This window comes from Eubalaena glacialis, chromosome 13, assembly GCF_028564815.1.
Source record: "Eubalaena glacialis isolate mEubGla1 chromosome 13, mEubGla1.1.hap2.+ XY, whole genome shotgun sequence".
Taxonomy (NCBI): Eukaryota; Metazoa; Chordata; class Mammalia; order Artiodactyla; family Balaenidae; genus Eubalaena; species Eubalaena glacialis.
The window spans coordinates 70,671,489-70,685,953 of record NC_083728.1 but is presented as its reverse complement, the minus strand read 5'-3'; the positions used below and the strand labels follow the sequence as shown (position 1 = coordinate 70,685,953).

The window sequence follows — 14,465 nt, the reverse complement described above, 5'->3', positions numbered from 1 at the left end:
TTCTCAGAGCCTGTTCTAAAAATCATAATGAAGATAAAGAGAAATTTGTCACTGCTTTAGAAAGGATAATGTTTGATGGCTTTGTTTCTAAATTAGGTGTGAATATATCAAAAACATTTATTATAAAGAGGCCAGAGTTTATGACATTTGTAAATTAAACTCCATTTTTTGTTTTTTGTTTTTCCCTTATTCCTCTGTGCATTTATTAATCTCTTAATTCGAAATTTGAGTACAGGCTGTGTCCCAGACACTTGGCTGGGATGATAAGGGTCATTAGCTGTCCTCACCATCAAGGAGCTCAGCTTGTAGTGAGTAAATGAATTAGTGGGTAGTTTCTGCATTGAGCACGTACTGAGTGCCAGCCACTGGGGTGTAGCACTGTGTACGACAGACACAAATTCTAACCCTTGAGGAGCTGACCTTCTAGTGAGGAGGAGACACACAGACTAGGGGAATGCCATCAGGATGTCATTTGAGCACAGACTTGAAACAGACCTGATGCAAGGATGATAGGCTTGGAGTGTTCTGGAAATGCCTGGGAAGCCACTGTGGTTGGAGCAGAGTGAATAATAGGAGATAAGGGTAGAGAAGGAGGTGGGAACTCTGAAAAAGACTTTGACTCCCAATAAGGTAGAAAATCTTAGGTGGGATTTGAGTAAGAGAGGCGTATCATGATCTGACTTACTGGCTCACTCTGCTGGGTTGTCAGGAGACTGGAGGTAAAGGGCCAGGGTGGACGCATGTAGACCATCGATCTGTGGGGCAAAGGTAGAGGGAGGAAAACAGATGCTATTAATTGAAGTAGGAACACAGAGAACAATGAAGTATGTTTAAGGTACGTGAAACATGCAGACAAGATTGTTTCAGTAAGCAGTTAAGAATTGGATTTGGAACTAAGGTGAAAACCCTAAGCTTGAGAGATATTTGGGGAATCATTAGTATATAGGTGATAATTACAGGCCCTCTTTCTTTTTCACTCTTTATACTCCAGAGCCTTCATAAACCACCAAACCACAGATAATGCTCTGGAGAAGAGTGAGTGAAAAAGAAAGAGGGCCATGGTCAGAGTCCTTTTGAGCATCTTTGTTAAGGGATGGGAGAAGAAGCCACTGAAGAAAACACAAGGACACTGAGGAAGGCAATGTTGGAGATGCAGAAGAACCAGACAGGAATAGTCATCCTTGTCGGGAACTTCATAGACTTTGAGCAAGAAGAGCTTTGTAGAGAGAGAAGGAGAAGCAGCCAGGTTGAATACTGTGGAGTGGTGGAGAAACTTGAAAATGAAAAGTTTTAGTTAGGTTAATTGGGTAATGAAGTCAAGGAAAGAACGCTGTGGCTGGAACAGAGTACTGTGTGTTTATTGTAAATATTGGAGAGATTAAATGTTCTTTTAAGCCTAGGGGAAGGAGCCATAAGAAGACAGGTTGAAGAAGCAGGGTAAAGAAGAGTGATTGAAGGATTAACTGGACTCCACCTTTCCTGTACCTCAAGGGAAGCAGTTAAAGTTGGATACATACAGTTTGGGGAGTGCATGTGGATTGGGGGGTAAAGATAGAGAAAATGAAAGTCTGTGTTTGTTTCTTTTCTGAGGTGTCAGTCATTAGCTGAAAGTGCAAGGGCATTGTAGAGCATAGTGCGGACACAGCAGACCTGCCGTTTCTGTGGTGGCAGAAATAATAAGTGTGTTGGTCACTACACCGAGAAAGTTCGTTAGTGCCAAGTGATTATGGCTCACCTGAGAAGCTGGTGGTTGCGTTGATCCAAGCTTGGGGTTTATTAAGGTAGAAGCAGGTACAGTCAAGTGATGTACATTTCCAGTGCTGTATTCAGTGCTGGAAATGTAAGGGAGGTGACATAGTGAGAGGGACAGGAAAAGATGAGGGATTAATGGAAAAGAGGGAAATTGAGAAACTGTAAGTCATCTTGTTGGTTGGAGAACAGCTGTAATAGGAATGGGAACAGAGTGAAAGATCTGGAAGTAGCAGTGGGTTGCTAGGAGGGTAAGGCCCTCATCCGGGCATTGAAGCTACAGACTATCGGAAGGAGTTCCAGAGGTGTACCATTTTCAGGTGAGGTGAGGAGAAGGGAAGGAAAAATTCTTTGAAAGAAGAGAAACGGGTTCCAGGAAACAGTGGAAAAGGGAGAGAAGGAGGGAGGCCAGCAATGAAAGAAAGCAGGAGTAGGATATCAGATTGAGATAATAGGAGACCTACTGGGGCTTACGCTTCAGGTGAGCAATGAGGCCATGCAGGGAATTTAGTGGTAGCTTGGGGAGAACTAGATGCTGAAGTTGCCCTGCAGAGCTCTACTGTTAGTGTTTTGGTCGGGCCCCCAAGGATAACAGACTGCAAAAAGAGGAAGGAAACATGGAGGGTTGAGTATGCTAAACCGAATGTCTGTAGCTATGACTTTCCAGTTTGCCACTCTAATTAAGATGGTAGTCACATCTTCAAAGTAAAAATAAAATGGCGGCCTACGTGGAAGGAACTTTCATCAAAGGAATTCTGTATAACTGCTTTCTTTTTCTAGAATTTGTTCTGTATTTTTGAATGGCTCCACAGGCTGGATAGAATGTAAAACAAGCTAACCAATATTTTAATTACAGATCACTAAGCAGTTTTGAATCTGGAGAGTTTGTTGAATGTACTGAGCAATTAGAATTGTTACCAGGAGAAAATATCAATCTACTTGCTGGAGGATCAAAAGAAAAAATAGGTATTTGAGATAATTTTAAAATTAAGTATTTTAATGAACAAGTTGTTTAAAGTGTTTGGCTTAGTATATTTTAGTGGAAAATCTGGAAGTTTTTCTGTACATTTTTGGGGGCAGAGTGTGAAGCAAAAAATTAGGGCTGTTCCCTTTACCTTTGATTTAGCAAATGAAAAATAGTTTAATTCAAATTAAGCAAACTAAGAAAGACTACTGTAACACTTAGAGATTTATCTAGCCATTTTCTTTGAAAAAGTGCAAGTCGTGTTTAAATATTTTTCTTGCTTGACATCTTGATGTGGTTCATTAATTAAGTTCTATGTCACAACTGGAGCATTTTGTAAAATGTAATACTGAAGTTAATATTATGAATATTTTGTGTGTTAACATTGACTTGCTAAATTCAGTGTTTGCCCCTTTAAGTAGTAGGTTGACTTACTGATTTTTGAGTCTTTGAACTCATTTTGAGAGGTCTGAGGTATTATTTTATGTGAAGTATTTTTATATAGCTATCAGAAATGCTTAATCATAGTGTCTGAACTTAATGTGAAACTGCCTGAACTTAAATATGAACTTAAACATGAAAGGAGGTATTCATTGGTGATTGTTTTTTAATACTGTCAAGGTATCTTGTTACTCTTGTACATTAAAAGCGAATTAACTTAGTGGAACTTACTCAATTTCTGTAGATATGAAAAAACTGCTTCCTAACATGTTAAGTCCAGATCCAAGGGAACTTCAGAAGTCCATTGAAGTTCAGTTGTTGAGAAGTTCTGTTTGTTTGGCAACTGCTTTAAACCACATGGAACAAGATCAGAAGTGGCAGTCTATAACTGAGTAAGTGTAATCCTAAGAAGGCAAATATGCGTTATGTGTACCATATGGTAAACGTGTGTAGATTGGTGGGAGTGAGACAGTTACCAGATCACTGCAGCGCTAGTCATGATAGCTTCATTTTAGTTGTAGAAGTCGTATGATATGTGAATGTCGCTTGCTAATATACAGAGGTTGAAACTAAGTAAAATTAAAAGTTTTATATCCCCCAAAGCTAATATTGATATCTTGACTTGCTTGTGTCATTTTACTTAAGAGCAGGCAGTTCCTTTTTCTTCCCCCACTTTGGATGCCAGTATAGTAGCATCTTATCACACTGCTTATCCCTTTAGTGGTTATAAGTTGGAAAATCTTATTTATTAATTAGCAGTAAATATTTTCTTTCAGAAACGTGGTGAAGTACTTGAAGCAAACCTGCCGCATAGCTATTGGGCCACTGAGACTTTCTACTTTAACGGTTTCACAGTCTCTGCCAGTTCTAAGTACCTTACAGCTGTATTGCTCTTCTGCCTTGGAGAACACAGTTTCTAGCAGACTTTCAACAGAGGTGTGTATATGTGTATTTTTAACCAGGATATCCTTCTGAACATTAATAGGCATTAGTGTGGAACAAAGGCTGTTTTTCACATTTTAAAAATAGCATTTGTAGCATTTTTTGGACAAGCTAGTAAGTAAATCCAGAAATCTAAAATTCCATTTTCAGGCAAATTTTTATTGGAGAAGTATGTGAGGAAGATGGAGCCTAAGACGTATAATCTCAAGGATGGCTGGTTGCTTAGGTTTTTTTCTCCCTCCCTCCCTCCCTCTCTCCCTCTCTCCCTGTCTCCCTCCCTCCCTTTTTTTGGAAGAGGAGTTGGTTACGTAAATGTATACCAGATTATATAAATTTCAGATTTGACTGAAAAGAAGCGACTGTGCCTCCTCCTTCCAAATAGGGTAAAGTTTAACCAAAGATGGGCCCGTCCCAAGGGAAACAATCTTTGAGAATCTGTTTATGAAGCAGTAGTTTTATGTTTTTCTGTAACTTAGCTTCTGCTTTATAGTAAATGAGCTGTTTTTTTTTTTATAAAAATGTGACTGCTTTATTGGTAAGTACAATGATAAATTGGACTTAATATTCTGAAAAAAGTTTTTTCTTTTGGCAAAACAAAGGTTTTTCTCTTTAGCGTGTTGTTTTCTCTTGTGATTAGAAGATACAATGAAGAAAGGGGAGCGTTTAATAGATAAATCTGGAGTAGATCTGAAGTAGCTGACCTGTGGGGTCATATAAGGAGCCTGTTTACATTAAGTAGTTTTGGTTTTTCTCTGGCAGGACTGTCTTATCCCACTCTTCAGTGAAGCTTTGCGTTCATGTAAACAGCATGATGTCAGGCCGTGGATGCAGGCATTAAGATATACCATGTATCAGAGTCATTTGTTGGAGAAAATAAAAGGTAATTAGCTTTTTTTAAAAAATGGCTTTGTTGAGATATAATTACGCATTTTGAGTGTATAGTTCATGATTTTTGACATTTCTTCACCTGTGTAGCCGCCAATACAATCAAGATGTAGCATACTTATCTCACCCCCAAAGGTTTCCTTATGCTTCTTGCCAGTCATTTCTCCCATCTGTCCTGTCTTGGGCAACTGCTGATTTGCTTCCAATCACTATAGATTAGACTCGTCTTTACTAAAGTTTTTTTTATAAATTGTACAGTATGCTCTGTGTCTGGCTTCTCTTGCTCAGCATTTTATTTTTTAAGGTTCCCTGTGTTCCATGTGTCAGTAGTGCCATCCTTCCTATAGTTGAGTAGTATCCATTGTATGAATATACATCGTATGAATATACATTGTATGAATATACCACAATTTGTTTATCTGTTGATCCTTTGATGGATATTTGAGTTGTTTTCAAATTTGGGCTGTTATGTCTAAAGCTGCTGTGAAATTCATGTACAGGTCTTTGGGTGGATATATATTTGCCTTTCTCTTAAGTAAATGCCTAGGATTGGAATTGTTGGGTCATATGGTTTAACTTTTGAAATAGTTCGGCAGTTTCTTATAAAGTGATTGTACATTTTACACTCCTTCTGACATCTACATACTTGCTATAGTGGGTCTTTAATTCTAGTCACTGGAGTGAATGTATAATAGTATCTCATTGTGGTTTTATTTGTATTTTCCTGATGATTAATGATATTGAGCATCTTTTCATTTGAATAGTGGCCATTGTATATCTTATTTTATAAGTGTTCTACTCTTACCCATTTTTAATGAAGTCATAAGACTTAAATATTCTGGATTCAAATTCTTTGTCAGATACAATGTACCGTGAATGTTTTAAATGCTTCAATTGAATAGTTAGAGAATTAGTATTTGTATCAATATTCATAGGTCTCATTTTTAAGAAAGAAATGTCATGTTAAAGGGATGTTAGCAATTTCCTTTTCGCTCTAATACAGAAAAGTTGCCAGAATTCTGTAGAATTAGTCAATAATGTGGTCGCTAGGGTTACCGAGTAAATTTGAGTATTAAATTTAAGTAAGCCAATGCTGGGATATGGACTTGTAGTGCAGGGTGATTACTGGCAACTGTGACTCACTTGGACCCTCAGTGCCAGGTAGACCTGGGTTTGGATCCTTAGCCCAACACTTGCAAATCGAGGGACCTTAGGACAAGTCATTAAACTTCTGAGTCGCTTTGCTTTTCAGTTATGGGGGTTGCCCTACTCACGAGATTCTTGTAAGGATTATAGGAAATGAGACAAGGTATATAAAAGCCCTAGCACAGAGCATGGCATATAATAGGAATACAAATATCATCTCCTTTCCCATCCTTCCCATATTGAATAAGTTTTAAAACTGAGAAGAAAAAGTCAGTAACCCAGTAGTTACATTTGGAGACAGAACTTCACTCCTCCTTACTTTTCTTTCTTTATTCAGCAAGTGTTTATCAAAATATGTGCTTTGTGCCAGGTACTGTGCTATAAGTTGGGATGTAATGGTGAACAAGACAAGCCTTTTTTCTGCATTCCTAGGACCAAAGGGATTCTGGAGTCTAGCAGGGAAAATTGTCATTAAGCAAGGAGCAGCAATATGGTGTGCTAAATGGAAGTGCACATGCATGGTGCTTAAAATAGCACAACAAGGGCACCGATTTAATCCTAGGAATCAGAAGAGGACTTGGGGAGGAAGTAACATTTAAGCTGAGACCAAGGGTGGGTAGAGATGAGAAAGAAGGCAGACTAATTTAGTTAGAGAAAATATCATGTGCGAAGTCCAGCAACAGTAGTAAAAGATTCTTAGATGACTCAATTCTCGATTCTCGCCTAAGGGAGAATGGGAAGAGATGAAGCTGGATGAGATTGAGATTAGAATGTAGTGTAAGCATCAGTGCCTCGTAAGCCAAATTTCGGAGTTGGGGCTTTATCGGAAGGACAGTGGGAAGGCATGAAAGGGAAGTTAAGTGTTCAGATTTACCTTTGTGTAAGATCAGTTCAGTTGCAGATGGGAGAATGAATTAGAAGAGGCTAAGGCTGGCGGCAGAGGGACCAGTTAGGCTGAAGTCCCTGCTAAAGGTAACCAAGGTAGTAGCAGTAGGGACAGAAAAAAGCAGATGTGATATGAGGATTGAAAGTAAAGGCTAAGATGACTGCTAGGCACCTGCTCAGGTAGCCAAGTTGATTGTGTGCCTTTACCTGAGAAAGAGAAAACAGAGAAGGAAGTAGGTTTGGAGGGTGGTGGAAAACTGATTCCATGTAACACAGGTTAAAGTGCCTTTGAAATACCTGAGTATAGGTGACTGGTAGGCAGGTGGGACTCAGATGTCAGGTCTGGGCTAGAGATAAAGATTCAAGAGTCATCAGCATTTGTATGGTAATGGAAGCCACAGGAGCAGATGATATTGTCCAGGGAGAGTATGCAGAGTGAGAAGAGTAGAGAGCCTAGGACTGACCCTGAGGAACACCAATTATAATGGATGGGTAGTGGAGGAGAAGGAGACCGAGAACGGTTCTTCAGAAAGGTAGGAGTAAACCAGGAGAGAATGGCATGGTAGAAGGGCAGAGGGTACTTACTCAAGAAGGGGGGATGGTCTGGCCTTACCCTCATTCCCCACCCTTTGGCTTAGGCTCTTTACTAAAACAATTCAGAAGCTAAAAAGTTAAATTTCTTATACTGAACGATTTTTACTTTTGTCTACTCCATTGTATACATTTATTTTAACAAACATTTATTGTTTATTGTATGCCAAGCACTATGCTAGCTGTTAGGGATTAAAAGATGATGAAAAACGAATTATCTTTATTTAGGGAGGTAGTGGGGAAGGGAATAGTTGGGGAAGAAATTTTTTGGCCATGTTTCTGTGCAATCTGGGATTAGACCAGGCAAGGACTAATAAAACATTTTCTTCTCTCCAGAACAAACAATTCCAATTAGAAGCCATCTCATGGAATTAGGCCTAACAGCAGCAAAATTTGCTAGAAAACGGGGGAATGTGTCACTTGCAACAAGACTGCTGGCACAGTGTAGTGAGGTTCAGCTGGGAAAGACCACCACTGCACAGGATTTGGTCCAGCATTTTAAAAAACTATCAACTCAAGGTCAAATGGATGAAAAATGGGGGCCTGAACTTGACATTGAAAAAACCAAATTGCTGTATACAGCAGGTTAGTAAAATGAATTATGATTAATACACGACTATAATAAAAATCCTGTGTGTGAATGTTACTGTGTATGGTGTAAGGCAATAATAGAAAAGTTGATTTTTTTCAACTGTTGCAGAAAATTTGGGTCCTGAAGAGTAAGTTATGTGTAATCGACTTACCTCTGTAATTTGGTGCTTTTAAAAGAGGTAATTTTGTTATTGTTTATTAAAGTAGGAAATGTTTCCAGAGATCATTGATTATCACTGAATTTACAATATTACTTTATCCTGAAAGAATGTCATTTGTTTGCTTCTAAGGCTTCTAAGGCCTGGTGTTTTGATTTTTTATAGGCCAGTCAACACATGCAATGGAGATGTTGAGTTCCTGCGCCATATCTTTCTGCAAGTCTGCCAAGGCTGAACATGCTGTTGCCAAGTCAATTCTGACATTGGCTAAATGGATCCAGGCAGAATGGAAGGAAATTTCAGGGCAGCTGAAACAGGTTTACAGAGCTCAGCAGCAGCAGAACTTGACAGGTCTTTCTACTTTATCTAAAAACATACTCACTCTAATTGAACTACCGTCTGTTAATACAATGGAAGAAGAGTATCCTCGGATCGAGAGCGAATCTACAGGTAGGATTTGTTTGATTAGCTTTAAAATACTAATTTTAGAAGTTATTTCCCCCTATTTTAAAGTTTACAGTGTTAGGCTGGCTATAATTGGCCACAAAAACTGTCTCTGTGGAAACTTAGTGTATTATATTGCCCAGAAGTGACTAAAGCACATTTCTTTAGCATCTGATGCCACTGTGGAAGTCACTGAACTCCGCCCCCCAGGCCATACTTCCCACCTCCCCAGTTCATGGTGCTTTTATGGACCTTGATGTTTTTCCTGGCAGTAAGGTCCTGCCCGTGATATCTAAAATTCTACCTCATGCTAGGAGGAACAACAAAGATACAGAATAGTGGCTTCTGGTCCCGTTGACTGGTGGAGCACAGAAACTACAGAAAGGTTCAAGTTTCACATCCTGACACTAGTGCTAGTAACAGAAGGGTACTCGACAAATAGGGTAGTTAATTCATTCAGTGTTTGAGTGCCTGTTATGGTAGGCACCATTGTCCAGGTTTTACAGATTGGGAGATAACTAACCTTTTTGCTGAAACATGAGAATTTTGTTCATGTCGTTCATTTTGTTGTTGTGAAGCCTAGAATTGTAGTTACTTACATTGGTCTTACTAAGTAATTCTAATCTATGTACTATAGGGGTCTTTATTCACAAGGGATATGTCTTGTGATCATTATAAATCTTCATATTGGCAAGTGGCACTATAGCAGAGATTTCTTCACTTCTAAACTGGAAATAAAGATATTTACCTCATGAATCTTTGATTGAATGAAATTGTATACTCATCACCTATCTATTATTTTTGCCAGAATGTTTAAGCTGAATCTAATTGTGAGGAAATGGCCAGTCAAATCCAAAATACAAGACATTCTAGAACACATCTGACACCTGAACTGTTCGTAAAGTTCAGTATCATGAAAGACATTGATGTGTTTTACAGGGTGATAATTTAAGCTTACTTGTGAAGCTGAGTGATTCATTTCAACATATTAGCCTTTTAGAAAAGCATAATACAAATGTGTGCTTTATCAAATTATGTGCTGTATAACGTTATAGAACTTATTATTTGCAGATAGTAAAATCCTAAAATGTTAATGGGAATACCATTAGAAATTTATGAACGTGACATTGTTATTTTTTTCTCCACTATGGCAGTACATATTGGAGTTGGAGAACCTGACTTCATTTTGGGACAGTTGTATCACCTGTCTTCAGTACAGGCGCCTGAAGTAGCCAAATCTTGGGCAGCGTTGGCTAGTTGGGCTTACAGGTGGGGCAGAAAGGTGGTTGACAATGCTAGGTATGTACGTTGAAATGTGTAATTTATTTAATGCATTGCAAAATAGAGATTTTTTTTTATAAATTTATTTATTTTATTTATTTTTGGCTGCATTGGGTCTTCGTTGCTGCGCGTGGGCTTTCTCTAGTTGCGGTGAGCGGGCTTCTCATTGCAGTGGCTTCTCTTGTTGCGGAGCACGGGCTCTAGGCGTGGGCTTCAGTAATTGTGGCACATGGGCTTAGTAGTTGTGGCTTGTGGGCTCTAGAGTGCAGGCTCAGTAGTTGTGGCACACGGGCTTAGTTGCTCCGCGGCATGTGGGATCTTCCTGGACCAGGGATCGAACCCATGTCCGCTGCATTGGCAGGCGGATTCTTAACCACTGCGCCACCAGGGAAGCCCACAAACTAGAGATTTAAAATCTCTGCTGACATGGCGAAGTTTTGGTAGCTGAAATACTGATGATTTGTTTTATTTTTATAGTCAGGGAGAAGGTGTTCGTCTGCTGCCTAGAGAAAAATCTGAAGTTCAGAATCTGCTCCCAGACACTATAACCGAAGAAGAAAAAGAGAGAATATATGGTATTCTTGGTCAGGCTGTTTGTCGGCCAGCGGGGATTCAGGCAAGGAAAACATGATACAGTGTTTGGGGGAAATAGTGTCAAGTTCACTGTTCTAAATCACATATACTTGATTAAATGTTTTGTTTCAAATGAAACTTTGATAAGATGAAGGTGAGTTAAAGTATTTTTCTAATAAGAAGAATGTGATTTCTTGAGAAATCAAGTCATTTCCTTAGGGTCCTGTTAAAAAAGGTGAAGTTTGTTTTATGTAGATTTCTCTTTTACTTGCTCTTCTGATCAGAAATTCTTAATACTGGCTTGGAAGCTTTTAAAATATGCCAGTGTCTAAGCCCTTCTCCACATATTCTTGATGGAACGTTTGTGTATGTGTTGGGGATGGGAGGGTTTATTGAAGTTTTACTAGGTGATTTCTAAATTATACAGCCGTAGTTGAAAACCAGCAGACTAGATGGTCTGTAGGATTTACTCCCTCCCCTCTCAAAGTTCTATGAATTCTAGAATGTTATAACTATTAAGTATTTAGTTGTAGACTTTAGAAGTTTGCATTTTATTTGCTGAGATAAAACTGTGTTGACTTAGTTCTTGCTCTAGACTTCAGCATATATCAGTGTCTGTCAAAGCTGGTGTTAAGTACATGTGCAGTACTGTAGAGAGAGTAAGGTAATTCTCTGCAGGCAGAGTATTATGTTGTAACTCTGAAGCATTTAAATTCCCCAAATCAAAATCTTTGATCTTTGCTAAATGCTTATATCCTTCATCATTAGCTACATTAGTGAATATATCATAAAGAGAAGCATAGTAACATTGATTTAATATGTATAACACTAAATGTGGAGTATTTTGGTCTTTCATAAATGAGAAAATGCCTGCATATATTAGGAAAATCACATACCTTTCTCCCTTTTTTAATTTGTGCCCAAAAATAGCAAATTTTTTTGCCCTATTTTTCTTCAGGATGAAGATATAACACTTCAGATAACAGAAAGTGAAGATAACGAGGAAGATGACATGGTTGATGTTATCTGGCGTCAGTTAATATCAAGCTGCCCATGGCTTTCCGAACTTGATGAAAGTGCAACAGAAGGAGTTATTAAAGTGTGGAGGAAAGTTGTAGATAGAATCTTCAGCCTGTACAAACTATCTTGCAGTGCATATTTTACTTTCCTTAAACTCAATGCTGGTCAGGTAGGTAGCACAGTGTTCTGTTAGGAAAGTTTATTTGAAATTTCTTTTCTAGTAGATGAAAACAGTATTCTGAATTGTCTTATTTTTTCCTTTTGTTTTTCATCCTTAGATTCCTTTAGATGAAGATGACCCTCGGCTACATTTAAGTCACAGAGCAGAGCAGAGCACGGACGACGTGATTGTGATGGCCACGTTGCGATTGCTCAGATTGCTTGTGAAGCATGCTGGAGAGCTTAGGCAGTATCTGGAACATGGCTTGGAAACAACACCGACTGCGCCATGGAGAGGTGATAGTCTAAATAAAATGCTTCAGGAAAAATTATTTCTGGGTAGAATATAATAAGACTGTTGAAAAATAATAGTTCCTTGGACTTCCCTGGAGGTCCAGTGGTTAAGACTCTGCACTTCCACTGCAGAGGGGCACGGGTTCAGTCGCTGGTCGGGGAACTAAGATCACACATGCCGAGTGGCGTGGCCAAAAAAAAAAAGTTCCTCTATGTTTACTATTTGAGTGTGTTATGAAATAGCTATATTAGTTGATAGGACACTCTGGACTGCTTGTTATACCACTTCCCTCCCACCTTTCAGAGAAATGGAAGGCTGAGAGGCGGAAGCTTTTTATATACAAAAGGAATTTTGGAGAGAGTGGTAAGAATAAGTTTCAAAAACTTTCATATACCCTTTGAAAAAATTGTCTGTTTCTGCCTTCTTTTACAGGCACTCACGAAAATATATTTATCTATAACATTTTTGAATTGCTTAGGATTTTGATTATAGCTCTGTACCCCAACTAAACTTGCAAATCAAGAACTATTGTGTATGGTTCTTTGCTATCACAGGGAGAAATTTGAGGTTCTTAGAACTAATGCTGACATATATCAAGTTTTATCCTTTTGCCTCCACCATGTTGACTGTTTTTAATAACTTTAAAGTATTTTTCTTTCTTATCCTGAAGGAATTATTCCACAACTTTTCTCACGCTTAAACCACCCTGAAGTGTATGTGCGCCAAAGTATTTGTAACCTTCTCTGCCGTGTGGCTCAAGATTCCCCACATCTCATATTGTATCCTGCAATAGTGGGCACCATATCGCTTAGTAGTGAATCACAGGCTTCAGGTAAGGAATTTTAAATACTGCTACTTTAAGTATAAATGAGTTTGCAAACAATGTTTGTTAGGTAAAATTTTTTGAGCTTTATGTTCCAGAGTTGATAGAGTTTGTAATTTTTCCATAATAATAATAGTAACAATAATAACACCATTTATTGAGTAACTGCCGCGTCTGGCAGTAGGATGTGTGCTTTACACGATATCTTCAGTCTCACAGTAACCCACCAAGGCTTGGAGAAATCTCAGGTTCACCGAGCTGAATTAACTGGCAGACAAGGATTGAAAATAAGTTCTGGACTCTGGCTGGGGGAACACTTTATTTGTTGAGACTCATTTATTATATTTTCCCCCATTTATCTTTTATTAGCTTATAATATTAATAAATATAGAAGCTGAACTTGTAAGAAGGCAGAATATCCATGATCTGTGGTCAACTTAGTGCACAGAAGGCAAAATTAGTTAAATGAGTGCTCTGGGATCAAATACATTATTGATGTTTTCCCTAACTCAACATATGCACATGGGAGAAGTATCCAAATTATACCTTATTCTCCCATTTCACTTTAGGAAATAAATTTTCCTCTGCAATTCCAACTTTACTTGGCAATATTCAAGGAGAAGAATTGCTGGTTTCTGAATGTGAGGGAGGAAGTCCTCCTGCTTCTCAAGATAGCAATAAGGATGAGCCTAAAAGTGGATTGAATGAAGACCAAGCCATGATGCAGGATTGCTACAGCAAAATTGTAGATAAACTGTCCTCTGCAAACCCAACTATGGTGTTACAGGTACAAAAAAACCAACTCATATGTTTTAAAATAAATTTTTATTGTAACCATCCCCCCACCCAAAAAAACCCCAAAAAACTCACCTAAAAACTAAACCCATAAAACTGTTACGGAAATATTATTCAAGGAGTAAAGCTTTTAAAATAACCAAAATTGGTTTTATAAATCTTTACTGATAGAATCACTGATCAAGGTTCTCTAATTGGATAATGAACAAGATGCACACATTTCACTTGCAATATCCAGTGTTTGCAGAACTGTGCTGTGTGTAGATTTGTAGATGAGCATATTTGGATGTGCCGTGTGTGCAGGTTCAGATGCTCGTGGCTGAGCTGCGCAGGGTCACTGTTCTCTGGGATGAGCTCTGGTTGGGAGTTCTGTTACAGCAACACATGTACGTCCTGAGACGAATTCAGCAGCTGGAAGATGAGGTGAAGAGAGTCCAGAACAACAATACCTTACGCAAGTATGTTTTCATATACTTACACTCCAAAAACATAGCTGCCTCTTTTTTTTTTTTAATGTAAAATACATATAAAGTTTGCTATTTTAACTAATTTTAAGTGTACAGTTCAGTTGCAGTAAGTACATTCATAGTGTTATGTCAAATTCCGGAACTTATCCATCATCCCAAACAGCTCCGTACCCATTTAATAGTACTTCCCTTCTCCCCTATCCCCAGCCCCTGGTTACCACTATTTTGCTTTCTGTCTTTATGAACTTGACTATTC

At 38.5% G+C, this 14,465-nt stretch overlaps 1 protein-coding gene across 4 annotated transcripts in view; it reads left to right on the top strand.

The window, feature by feature from the left end:
• SMG1 (SMG1 nonsense mediated mRNA decay associated PI3K related kinase) overlaps positions 1-14,465 on the top strand; it is a 91,370-nt gene that overhangs the window by 49,861 nt on the left and 27,044 nt on the right. For all 4 annotated transcript variants that reach the window (XM_061209745.1, XM_061209746.1, XM_061209747.1 and 1 more), the window contains 13 exons: positions 2,606-2,715; positions 3,399-3,546; positions 3,931-4,090; positions 4,856-4,976; positions 7,940-8,188; positions 8,518-8,802; positions 9,951-10,095; positions 10,555-10,693; positions 11,609-11,839; positions 11,949-12,126; positions 12,795-12,956; positions 13,517-13,734; positions 14,046-14,200. In XM_061209745.1, the coding sequence (XP_061065728.1) occupies positions 2,606-2,715; positions 3,399-3,546; positions 3,931-4,090; positions 4,856-4,976; positions 7,940-8,188; positions 8,518-8,802; positions 9,951-10,095; positions 10,555-10,693; positions 11,609-11,839; positions 11,949-12,126; positions 12,795-12,956; positions 13,517-13,734; positions 14,046-14,200 (2,301 nt within the window). The remainder of the gene's footprint in view (positions 1-2,605; positions 2,716-3,398; positions 3,547-3,930; positions 4,091-4,855; positions 4,977-7,939; positions 8,189-8,517; positions 8,803-9,950; positions 10,096-10,554; positions 10,694-11,608; positions 11,840-11,948; positions 12,127-12,794; positions 12,957-13,516; positions 13,735-14,045; positions 14,201-14,465) is intronic.